Raw genomic sequence first — 13,122 nt, forward strand, 5'->3', positions numbered from 1 at the left:
GTGGCGAGCCACAGCTATAAGTACTTCAGCGTAGATTGGGGTTTAGCTTTCATTCATTCATTTAAATGGTATGAAGGGAAGATAGGTCATACTCATAATATATGTTTAATGTCTCTTGAGCTATTGGGAGGAAAACATGTTTCCCCTCTTCTGGATCTTGGATGGAAACCCAATTGATTGTTTTTTGCAAGGTGAGTGCAATAGTTTTAGACAAAATGTCTACTCTTTAAACATTACCTATCCAACAATGTTCAAGTACATGTGGTGAAAGATGAATTCATTGCTGTTCTATTTTGGCTGAAATGTCTTGTTTTGTCTAGGAGTGGTGGGTGCATGTGGGATCTCGGTGCTCTGTAACCTGATAAAAATTCATCTATTCATTCGAACATGCAGGTGAGATTATTTTTGAGCAGTGGTTCTGAACCTTTTCAGGTAGTGACAAAAGAATCATATTTAAACTCCCCCCGACAATTGTAGGAGTTGACGTATTAAATTTAGTTTGACTGTTCCACAGATAAATATTGTGAAAATAGATCTACAAGCTCACAATGCCTCTTGTGAGCTTGGAGGCTATTTTCATGAGTAGGCTATTTTTTTCAAAATGTAGCCTATTTGACAATTAATGTTAATCAAACCTGACAAAAGGGCACATTTGTGGGCACGTGCAGCTCGCACAGATTTTTTAGTTGGTCTTTTTGTGGAGGTCCCTCGTGCCATTTCACACCAGAAATAGTACATTGGATGTCTTATGTTGGAGAAAGATATTTGGCCCACGTCATTGGACAGTAAAATAAGCAATACGTTATGTAAAAATTAAAAGGACAGGAAAAGGGCACTTTCAGGCAAAAGCACCTAAAGCCCCCCCCCCCCCCCCCCCCCCCTGTAGATAACCACTGCCTTAGAGAATGTTAAAGATAATCTGTGTCTTTGCAAAAATTTATGTTTAAATGATTTTGTCTCCAAAGTGATTCTAAAAGTGAGAATGGCCCGAAACAGAGGTCTCCCTCTGCAAATGGCCTGGTAGGAGAGCACTGGAAGACATCACTCCAGTTCTGGTGCCTGACTGCTCTCTTTTCCATGGTGGGCTCACGGGTCTCCTCCCTCTTAGTGTTGGAGTTCTCCCTCAGGGTTGTGTCTGCTTGGATGACTACACCACGGGTGAGTTTCTGACACGCACAGTGAGAGAGGAGTTGCTTAATCAATATCTTCTTGTTTTAAATACAGTATGCATTTGTTTATCTCATGTATATTAAATTGCTCTAACTCACCAACATTCCTTGCCTTCTCTACTCCCAGGATGACCCTGGCAGAGGCAACCCGCTGCTCCTGATCCAATGCCAGTTTTCCCTGGGTTGTGTCCTTACCTGCACTCTTGACTTCCTCCACGAGGGGGCTGTACACAGCTCTCTCAGCTTGATGCTGGCAGCAGGGCTTAGCTGGTTCCTGATGGGCATTTGCCAACGTTACTGGAGTCATATAGCAAGGCTTTACCCTCTGCATAGCACAGAGCGCTACTGTGGGAAGTGTATCTCTCTCTTGAACTCTGGACACACTATACTAACTTCACTGCAAAGAGTGGTTTTCCTTGCATTTGCAATAGGAAGTCTAGCCTCCATCGGTGCTGTGTACAAACACTTTCTGTCACAAACTGATGCTCTAAAGTTTTGGACACCTCTGACTCTGTGCTACACTATGCTGGTGGTCTCTATTCAAGGTAATGGTGAAGACAAGTCATTGTTTAGAGAGAGAGAGATAATTCATCTATTCAGTCCGCATTCTTATAAGTTATTTTTTGTCCACAGAGGAGCAACATCGGCAGACCGGTGCAGAGGCCCTGTTGCACACTGTGGTACTGCGTTTAGGGGCCCTGTTTGTGCTCATGCTCACAGTGGGTCAGTGGTCAGATGTTCTTCATGTCCTCATTTCATTCCTGGGAGAAGCAGTGTGCCTACTGCCCGCCAAGGGCCTCATGGAAGATCTGCTAAAGGTCTGTAGGAACTTACAACTGTGTTTTGTATTAATGAATGGGTCAATCCAGGGCTTTTTAAACTTTTATGTCATAGAGACCCCATAATGATTCTGTCCTGACTCCTGACTGACACTGACAGACACTGTTTTGGCTGAAATGCATGTTTGTCTGAATGACATAATTGTAGGCCTACACAAGAAATAGATTCACGATGGTTCATGAAACATCATAATATAATAGTCACTTTTTTATTTTGTAATAATTTCAAGTCAATTGAATTATAATGATATTAACACAGTCACAGAGGCTTTAATTATTGTCGGTATCAGCCAGGGTGAGGGAGTCTATCCCTGTTTCAATACGCTAGACCTCTGGGAGATGGATTGCTAAAGTGGAGTGCAACACCTACCATCAGCTCCCAGTACTTATCGCACAACATCAAGCCATGCTACTCATATACTGAGTTCGAGCCCGGGATCGAAACCATGACCTTGTGGTTGAAAGCTACCCGGACACAATAATATTAACAAACTACTCATTTGGCTAATGGCTGGGAACCCCCTGCAGCCCCTCTCAAATACCCTTTAACCCCCTTTTGAAAACCTCTGGGTTAATCTACTAATAGTAGATTGTTGTCATTCCTGTTTGATATGAAGACATGTCTGTTGTAACTTGTTTATAAATAGAATATGCACAGTTTATTAATAATATTGAGTAACGTGTTCATTAAACTCTGTCCATCTTTAGGTGGAAGGAGACAAAAGCCATGGCAAGAAGGAATTGGAAGCTACGAGCTACAAACCGATATCAAGGCAAATCATTCCCACAAAGTCAGCTGACACATAGACATAATTTAGCACATTGTCATCATAGGCAATATACTGTATGTTTCTATCTACCTCAATACTAATGACTACCTACCTCTAAGGAAATTAACAAATGACCTCAGCAACCGTAAATAGAAAACACATTATTCATGTTTATATTTTTTGGCACAAATCCTGTTATCTAGTTTATTCTTAACGTTGTTTTGAACTGAAATAAACTGTCATTTTACACAGCTCAGCTTATATTCCATATTGGTGTCATTTGAAATGAGTCAATAATAATGTAATACTACATAACATTTGCTTGCTCCATTGTATGATATGGAATGCAAAGTAAATAGTGGATGTTTTGTTCTTTCACAGTAAAATCCATGTGAAGTTAAATCTCAAAGTGTAAAAATGTCCCTTGGTGAGTATTGATGTACTGATACATCAATACTCATCAAAACAAGATTGATAGTGATGTGAAAAATGTTTGAGCAGGAAGTTGATGAAAGGTTCTACAGGGCAACAGTTTCAAACAGCAGAGGGTGTGTTGTCAGCAAAAACTGTACTTTACCCCCACTCTCCCGCTTGCACAAGCATCTGAGAAAAAAAAAGAACCGAAAGAAAAGTGTTGTCAGCATAATTTGCAGCAAAGTTTCTCACACGAAGTACACGAAGTACACTCTGGAAACATTAAGAGATGGTTACAGAAAGGAAAACATATGTTTTATTACAGTTTCAGAAATTGGTCTCATTCAGTCTGACCAAGTTGTGCTTTTAGATTAGAATCATAATGTTTGTCTGAACTCTGAACATGGTTCTTCTTTCCTTTCTCTTTTAGTGAGACTTTTTTCCCCTTCCACATTGGCCTTGTAATAAAACCTTTCGTAGACTTGTTGTCCATAACTCATGCAGTTATATCTCATTTAAAGTGATTATTGCACTCTTATGTTTTCACAATCTGAAGAGTTACACTGCTAACTCGGCCAAGTTACTTTTAAATGTTTTAATGAACATTTTAGTGGTGGGGGAGGGGCACAGAATTCAGGGGAATTGTGTCATCACTAGGCATGCTCCCTCCTGCTACTCTGACATCACTGCTACATTCCATTCCTAGACCCTGGAACAACAGAGACCCTCTTGACCAAGCTCCCCGCACAATTGGTTGCCCTTATTCTGCATCCCTTTCTCCTGTTAACCCCTCTTTCAGTCCCTATACACATTCCTGTCTCACTTCTCCTTCACGCTGACATACATTCAACCTTATTTTTTGCCCCATGTGTGTTTTTATATACAAATTTTCTGTGCTTGTTCGAGCTCCCTCTCCCCTCCAAAGTATTGGCTCATGATGTGAGGGGAGGGCATTCCTCCAGTTCAGGCTGCAGGAGAAAAGGCATAATATGTGCTGATCAGTAGAGCTGATACTGCCCGTCGGTCTGTCGAGGAGAGCAAACACAACAAAGCAGCTGGTTCATAACTCACAGACATCACACAGTACTGTTGCCCTTCTCCCTTGTGCATTCTTTTTTCTCTCCCAGAGCTCCAGACACTACCACCAACTCCTCTTGCACAATGTCATGATTCATTGTGCTGTAATGAAGTTGCTCATTTACAGCTGCTTTTAGTACAGCAGTTGAGAGCTGGTAATTATGCCAAGATGTTAAGAAGTCTCTCTGTATTCAGTCACTATCAGCCAGTGTTTTAAATGTTCTAACTGCATGTCGATAAGAACTAAGTGACAGCAAAGCCTTATAGATACTGATAGTAAGTCAAGGCTAAGAGTAAGTGATATAATGCAGTGGGGGAAGGGAAGAAGGAAAGCCGGAGAAGAAAAAGGGAGCCAGACTCTTTGAGGGAGGTAGAGAAAATAAAGCTGATAGAACAATAAGGGAGAGCTGCAAGGCTCTCAAGAGAGAGAGAGAGAGAGAGAGAAAGAGCACAGATTGATATTGGGTGGAAAAGGCAGGTACAGTCACATCCTGTTGAATTTCAAGAGATAAAAGATAAAGGGGTGGAAAAAGGGAGGGACTTTGTGTACTCTTGTCCATTTATGAGTGAGCACTTTGTCTGGTATTGTATTTGAAAAGTGTGTGTGTTCCACATGCATGAACATACCCAAACTAACACACGCACGCACGCGCGCACACACACACACACACACACACACACACACACACACACACACACACACACACACACACACACACACACACACACACGTAGGTGCAGTGCGTTTGTGTACCTGCCCACTTTTTCATTTGTATGTGTCATGCTTTTTCCCCCTTTACTACTACACTTTGCCAGAGATTAACTGTTCACCTTTTACGGTCGGGAGAAAGAAAGAGAGAGGGATTGTCATATAGCCACAGAGGGAGGAGGGGTCGATGGAAGAGGAGTTTGGGGAGGGAGGTACAGAAGGAAAAGGAGTGGCTTTTGTAGATAGCTGCCCTTTCTACACAACTAAACCAAAACCCTCTCAGTGGCGGATCAGGAGGGAAAATAGAGAAACAAACCAGACGTGTCGAGATACAAAGGGGGTGAAAGGAAGAAGAGAGAGTTGACCATCATACCACACATTTGTCTCAGGTATGTACTAGCATGGAACAGATCCTCAGAAGATAAGAAGAGGCGGGGGTGGGGGGGCTCAGCCTCAGATCATTTAGATTTAAGCCATGTCCCTCTAAAGGGAGTCATTATAGTCCATGAGATCTGTGGGTTTTAAACTTGTATGAGTGTTTTTAGTGAAAACATTGAAACTGAATGCTTTGAGAAAGTTGGCCAAAAGGGCATGTACAGTTGTACACAATGGCAAACTTGATTTTGTTGATAATGTAATGTTGCCATGTTGCAATCAACTGGGGCCTGGTGTATATACAGTCATGGATTCTGTGTAATGTACATTGAAGAGTTGTTGCAAAAGATCATGTAAGATGCTACTTCGGGTCAGCTTTGTTACTGCACAATGTTATTGAGGAATGCTGTAAACAGTTTTCAATGTCTAGTAGTGAGTGATTTCTTCCTATGTCTCATATCCTGTGTGTGCGTGTGCGTGTGCGTGCGTGCGTGCGTGCGCATGTCTATGTGAATTTGTTAGTTACAGAGGCATGGCATCAGCAGCTCCACCAAAGCGGATGGTATCCTCTGTCTTCATTACTTTAGCATCTCCGTGCCGTGCTACTGTGACACAGCAGCAGCATGCACTCCAGACACACAATGCCCCTGAGAGAGATGTGCAGCACACTGCGGTGCGAGTCCAGCCAAGCGACAGCGTCCACACACAAAGGCGCAAGAAAGATAGCTCTTCCTCTGAGTCCAGCAGCAGTGCAGACAGTGTTGGTCCTATTCATCCAGCTCCCCAGGACAAACCCTCAGATTCCAAACCTGCAGTCACCCATCCAAGACTCAGTCTAGCAAACACAGACCAACAGAAGGACCTAGTGCACAGAGGATCTGATGGTAAAATAGAACAATCATCTTGATGACAAATTTCATTATACAAGTAGATTCAACATCTGATTTTGGTTGTCCTCTCTTCAACAGAGCTCTTTCCCCTTTCTCCCTCGCTGCCCTTATCGGTGGGAACGGAACTCTCTGAAGATTCGGCACCGCTATTGTCCCCTACTCTTCGAGAGGCTCCCTCACTCCCCCTGTACACAATCCAGTCACCACCTTATAACAAACAGGTATGCATGGGTCTTGGCTACAATGATGCTAAAAAATAAGATGTATTTTTGGGGCTTTTTGCCTTTATTGATAGACGTACAGTAGCTTGACAGGAAATGGGGAGAGAGATGGGGGAAGACACACAGCAAAGTTCGTCGGGATCCGAACTCGAACCTGCAACACTGTCATGCTGGATTACCAGCCAAGGTGCCTGGACCGCTAAGCCGGCCAAGGCCAATTAATGCTAAAAAATAAAACCACATAAGCATTCTTTTTGCCTTTTCAGTTGTCAGTTCAGTGTTTCAGTTTTGTAGCTACACACTGTAGTAGTACAACTTTCACAAACACTGCATCATCTCCCAAAGCGGTTATGGGGACTCATCTGCAGAACAGATTACTTGAGGGAAACACAGCTGCCTTTTAGATATGATTGGATGACACGAAAACACATTGTAGCCCATGCTCCTTTTCTTGAGAAAACAGGATGTTTTCAAACTGTTGACCTCTCTGTAAGTAACTTGACTTCTTGTGGCCTCCATTACAGCTGGATCTCACTGTAGAAATAATGAAAACACAGACCAATAAAGCTGACTGAGTAAAAGCAGAAAGCTTAGATTCCTGTAGCCTTTCCTGTTCTTGGTCAGAGGGGAATTTATGTATTTTACTAAAAGCGATCAGCTCACAATAGTTGGGGGCTCCTTCAATAAAATGAGCTGTGTTCCATCTCTGTCCAGTAAGAAAATAGAAAGGAAATAGTTACAGACCTGCACATAATATAGGCCTATCCCCATTTCAACGATTATATATATTTGAAGTTTGTGATTTCTGTGCATTATATATAGAGATAATGTTGAATGTGGTGATAGTGTCTGTTTAAGTCTTAGCATATGTTGGAAAGGTCTTTCTAAATTCAGAGATGTTAGCATTGAAGCAGTGGATCACTGAACAGGCAGTCCGTACCTCTTCAGTGCTTCATTTCTTGAATTGGAGAATGAGTGAGTTGAAATACTGTAAGAAATCTGTGAAGTGATCCCTCAAAACCCTTAATGCTCTACAGTGCCCAGTCTACAATCTTTGTTTTTACATTTTATATATTTTGTTTGCTATATGAATTTATATTGACAGTTACCTACATTCAAGCCAGAGCCAAGACCACCATCTAGTGGGGGTGTTCAAGATGAACAGTCCCAAGGGAGCTACAACTGTCACCAGGAGATGAGCCCAGAGAGTAATGGTAAAATAAAGTATATATTCATCACTACAGCTATTAAGCTATTATTTGTTGATAAGATACAGACTTACATTTTATTTTTGTGTACTTTCCAGAGGTGTGTGGCTTCTGTCGGAAGACAGTGGCTCTTAATGAACCTGCAGTAGAGGCGTTAAACAGAACTTATCATGACAGTTGCTTCCAGTGCAGGCAGTGCCATGTTCCACTGGCTGGTAAATTGTACTATAATAAGGCAGGAATCCCACTCTGTGAGGACTGCTACCAGGTATGTATCAGCTTCAAGTTCCTTACATTTAGGATTAGTCTGATTGATATGGCATGCAGTGTTTAGTTACACACATAATAACATAATAACATCAACATGGTTGCATACTTACATATGTGTAAGGAACACATTATATATATATATATATATATATATATATATATATATATATATATATATATAAGTCTGTATCTGAATCACATATATATCTCTGAATCACATGTCTCTATCTATCACTCAGGCCAGTTTGGAACTTTGCTGGGCCTGTGGTGAAGTTATCAAAGATCATGTGATCCGTGCACTGGAACGAACATACCACCCACCTTGCTTTACCTGTGCAACATGCAGTCAACAAATTGGAGAGCAAAGATTTGCTCAGGGAGAAGTGGGAGAAGTGTACTGCCTCCAGGACTACTATAGGTAAAATGTTTCTGTCTGAAAAATCTGGTTTGATACCAAAGAAAATATTGACACAACGTTACTACACGTATCATGCATTATAAGCTGAATAATGCCAAATTGTGTTGCATTTATAAAAGGAGTAGCCTGTTAAGTTTGATGATGAATCTTAAATTAATATTCCCTTTGTCCACAAACTTTGACCCATGCAGGAAATATGCCCCACAGTGCAGTGCCTGCAACCAACTAATCATTCCAAGAGCAGATGGTATTGATAGCTACACTGTAGAATGCCTGGGGCGCTCCTTCCATGAGGAGTGCTATCGTTGTGAGGTGGGCATACTGCGCAGAAAAACAGACATGCATTTATTTGCACATGCACTCAGGGACACCACTAAATAAATGTTTGCTAAGCCACTACTCAATAACATTCTCTGTATTTCATGTTGTCTGCAGATTTGTGATATCCAGCTCTCTCCTGACCCAAATGACTATGGCTGCTATCCCTTGGACGGAAGAGTGCTGTGCAAGTCGTGTCACCTGTCCTTGGTTTCTGCCCAGCACTGACATTGTCCTTGGAACGCACAACAAGATGACCAATGGAAAAGTGGCTTTAGGCCTGGGGCTGGAAGATGAGACACTTGCCTCATCCATCTCAAAGATAGAGATTGTGAATGTCACAACATTCCTTTGCCAATAGCATTATTTGTAGATGATTATTTCTTTCACAATAGTAAAACATAGCCCTTCAATGGACATTTTATACTTCTTTCATACTTGATATTTTTGCACTCTATAATACACTACAAAATGCACCAAAGATATTTATATTAAAGAAATTATAACAATGCAAAAACACTATGGTAAGTATTCTTTCTTCTTAATTGCCCAATTTTGAAAATATCCACCAATATACAGTACCTCAATCAATATATTATTTTAAATGAGAAAGTAAACTAATATATTTTATCTGGAGTCTAGCAATAATTTGGCATAATGACATTGGGTTGCGGTGTACTACACAAACAAAAATAATTATCAGTTTATAAGAAAGATTGCGACTGTAACAAGTACTAATACAAAACTGTCAATCTTACTTCTCTGTTAGAAAATAATACTGTGATAGAGTACCACACTGTATTATTGTAAAGAGAAGATCCATCCAATCCAGCCTTTCATCATACATATGCTCTTCACAAAACCTTGTGAAATGTAAGATGTTGTGTTTTCTTAGCCTGGCTAATAAGCCAGTGTTTTCTGGCTTCAAAATGAAAATTTGTAATTTGTCTTTTGAAAAATAGTATGAAAATATTCCTATAGTTTCTTTCATTAATTGGAATTTCTTTTTTAAGGCCCTAAACATACTGTAGATACTAATTCATAAAATACATAAATGTTTCATTACAATATCTCAGTAATATTCATACAACTGAGAAACTAAATTAACAGTTTGTATTTCGAAAAGACTTATATTCTTTCATGTATACCAATGCTTATTAAAACAAAACAGCGTCTAATGGCTTTCCTGTGCAATGTCTATGTTTTAGAAGTTGTTGGGCTAATGTTTTAACCTGAGCTTGCAGACTATACAAAAAATGCCTTCTCACTTTCCTTTGTCTTTTTAGATTGGGCAGCTACAGGGATATTCATATATATATTACAATAATTGCACCCCGTCTCTGTGTGTACGTATGTACGTCTGTAATCCACGTAACTCGAGAACCCTTCCACCCACCGATAGTCCGGGAGTCAAAGGGTGATTTTTGGCTGAACGTGGTTTCGTCAGTAAATGTTTTTTTCTCAACTGATTCAAAAGGGTGCCCAGTGATATCCCTTGAGCATTTTTGTTATTAACCCCTTAATGCCTGAAACACTAAATAAACAAGCTGTCTCAGCGTTATTGTCAGGGAGGTGTCTCTGTATCGTTTGCGACAGTCAGTCACTCATATTTGATTACTGTTTCTAGCGAAAATGTAACTAATTCAGTAGCAGTAACAATAGCGTTTTCTCTTGATTCTTCATATCCATATGAGTGAAATGGCCGGGATGACATGTTCATTTTCAAACACAGTTCTTATATGAGGCGATCTGAAATCCCCCTATGGGGATTACAATGCAAATAAAAAGTACATGAACCCGTGGATTTGCGCCCTCTAAGTGATGGAAGAGGAGGGCAGAACCCTGCAACAGTACATCTCTGTCACAAAGAGGAAGCTAAATTAAGGGTTTTAGCAGATACAAAGGACAGAACTGGACTTCTAGACAAAGCAAACATCCAGAGGAAAGTATTAGATAGACACACCAGTTGTCAATGTAGACAGTGCTGTATAGAGGGTGTGCGCATGCATAAAGTGAATGGCAAATCGAGTGGCAAAGCGAAAGGCAAAGTGAGTTTAACATTGTTTAGCATCGTTTAATGCAATCAGTGAATCAGATAGGACTTTTCTGTTTGGATGTATGGGCTGTCAAGGCCAGAAAGTAGTTTTTTGCCACTCAGTAGGCATTCCTGCATAACTTCCGGGCTTGATGATGATGTCACGCGCATAGCCTCTATAGAGTGGGGACATAATCTTACAAGATTTTGAAAAAACCTGGTATTTTACAAGACCATCCCATCTAAAGTGAAGATGGTGGCAACAACAGCCAAATCCATTCAAATGCTTCTGTATCTATTCAAGGGTCATCATACTCCTGTCTAGTGACCATGATGTTCATGTGGAGGATGCCCTTGCCTATGAGCTGGCACCAGTCTTAACCGCCATGTTCACTGAGGATGGAATGCAAATTCAGAAAGCCAAGTCCACCAGCATGGGACCCAGAGTAATTTGGATGGGAAAAGACAGATCTATAATGCCACTGCATGAGCCCCACCATCTACATGAAGATTACAAACCTGCCCCAGATGACATTTGTGCAATTATAAAGTGTGGCTGTAAGTAACAGTGAAAACCTGTGCATATAGTTTGCCATGCACATAATGTTCTGTTGATGTTTTGGTATAGAATGTTCACGATAAGCCTGAAAGAGTTAATTCATAGGAAAGGAGATGTGGTGGACATGACCACTTCCAAATAAGCATTTATTTTGCAATGCAAATTTGTTGCAACTGCATTGATTATTGTATTTTATGGGGTTTTGCCGTTTTAAGCATGAATGCTGGGTTAATATCTAAAAATGCCCTATTCTGAAATCAAATATATTGTACATATCCACATTCATGGATAAACACTCTATAATGCAAATTTGATGCATTTCGATCTCAAAAGATATATTTTAAGGGATTTGGGGCTTTTTGGGATTAATGCATATTAAGGGGTTAATATGCATGAGATAATAATGCATTAATCATGAATCTAATATATTGTGCATATCCACATTCATAAACACTGTAGAAAGCAAATTTGATGCATTTCATTTTAGACCAAGTATTTTGCATTAAATACCATAAAGCTTTATTTTCAGGGATTTGTTTAGTGTTTCAGGCATTAAGGGGTTAATAACTAAAAATGCTCAAGGGATATCACTGGGCAGTGGGCACCTTCTTGAATTCTTAAGAGGTGACCCCAAGCTACAAGAATCAGACAAAACAACGTTCACCCCCACGGCTCCCGGACTACGACTTCAAATTTCACACACGTGTTCCACACCACCACACTGAGTTCAGTGCCCGGCCTTAATGAGCCTAGTCCCCCCTGTAGAATTCCCAGCCTCTGCCTCAGCCAATTGATTACCATGGCAACCCCACACCTGCCATTTGATTAGTCCACTTTTCACAGTCAGTTTGCAGACAGACAGATACAGAGTTTATGGGCACAAAATGGACACAGACAGACGGGTGCTATGACCACTGGTAATACGTTCCCAAGTAGGCCGGTGCACAGGTCTAGTATATAACAACCTGCTTCATGCAATACCTCTTGTCCACCTGTGTCAGAGCATGCTTGGAGAACAATCACTTGTCTGCATTTGTGTTTTGTAATAGCATAATCTACCATACAGATGTCAAAATAAAATCACACCTGTGTGAAGTGAGGGGCGCTCTTATCATCATACATAATCTCATTCCAGCCAATCACAATTTGCGTCCTCACTTTTGTCTTCAATGTTGTCCTTACACACTTCAAAAATGTTAATGTTATCACATAAAAAAAATTATGGATTGCAGCTTTAATATCTAATGGTTTTGGTATGATATTTCTTACTGAGTCTGTCTGTCTGTCTGTCTGTCTGTCTGTCTGTCTGTCTGTGGGTAAAACAAAGTCGACAAAGTTATGCACCAGGGGGTGCTAAAGTAGCTCAACAATACACACCTCTAGATTGCCTTGATTCGTAACACTCCACGGATCACTAGCCAAGGAAAATACTTCAGTAGGCAACATACTGTATATTTTAACAGCAGATGGGCTATGAATTATGTAATTTGTTGAATTATTGTGAACGATCAGGCGAGTGCTGATAATTTTAAATAGCCTACATATGCCACAGTACACTTTTAAACAGAACATTTTGTTTGGATAGGGTTTTTGCTTCTGGTTTCAAAGGCTCATAATTTCATTCTACTTTAGCAGACATTGAAAGCCAACACAAGCAACTTCAAAATGTTTTAAAGGTCAACATGACATGGGTTTACATGTATCAGCAAATGTTATAGGCCTACCCAGAAATGTTGCTAGGGACATACTGTCCTTGTCTGTGCTAATAATAGGTGACTTTTCGAGGGACAGGAGGTAAACCTTCACTACTCACACAATTACTGCCCCTTTGCTTTGTAGAGGGATCTAAA

At 40.6% G+C, this 13,122-nt stretch overlaps 2 protein-coding genes across 3 annotated transcripts; both read left to right on the plus strand.

Annotated features, from left to right (window-relative positions):
* Positions 1-387: 387 nt before the first annotated feature.
* Positions 388-3,027, plus strand: LOC306929987 (transmembrane protein 82-like; the record flags this gene model as incomplete). Its single annotated transcript, XM_079510724.1, has 5 exons — positions 388-393; positions 997-1,158; positions 1,297-1,714; positions 1,803-1,987; positions 2,717-3,027. 5 exons carry the CDS (start codon positions 388-390, stop codon positions 2,813-2,815), a joined length of 870 nt encoding a protein of 289 aa, XP_079366850.1. The 3' UTR covers positions 2,816-3,027.
* Positions 3,028-5,230: 2,203 nt separating this feature from the next.
* On the plus strand, positions 5,231-10,188 carry fblim1 (filamin binding LIM protein 1). 2 transcript variants are annotated; one of them, XM_079511444.1, is made up of 8 exons: positions 5,231-5,367; positions 5,876-6,237; positions 6,322-6,464; positions 7,570-7,678; positions 7,771-7,940; positions 8,182-8,360; positions 8,552-8,672; positions 8,796-10,188. In XM_079511444.1, the coding sequence occupies exons 2-8, from the start codon at positions 5,886-5,888 to the stop codon at positions 8,904-8,906; spliced, it is 1,185 nt and encodes a 394-aa protein (XP_079367570.1). In that variant the 5' UTR covers positions 5,231-5,367; positions 5,876-5,885; the 3' UTR covers positions 8,907-10,188. The 2 variants fall into 2 exon arrangements, with proteins under 2 accessions (XP_079367570.1, XP_079367571.1); XM_079511445.1 differs by having other exon boundaries at positions 7,585-7,678.
* Positions 10,189-13,122: the final 2,934 nt, after the last annotated feature.

This window comes from Electrona antarctica (genome assembly GCF_951216825.1).
Source record: "Electrona antarctica genome assembly, chromosome: 9".
In the NCBI taxonomy this organism is placed as follows: domain Eukaryota; kingdom Metazoa; phylum Chordata; class Actinopteri; order Myctophiformes; family Myctophidae; genus Electrona; species Electrona antarctica.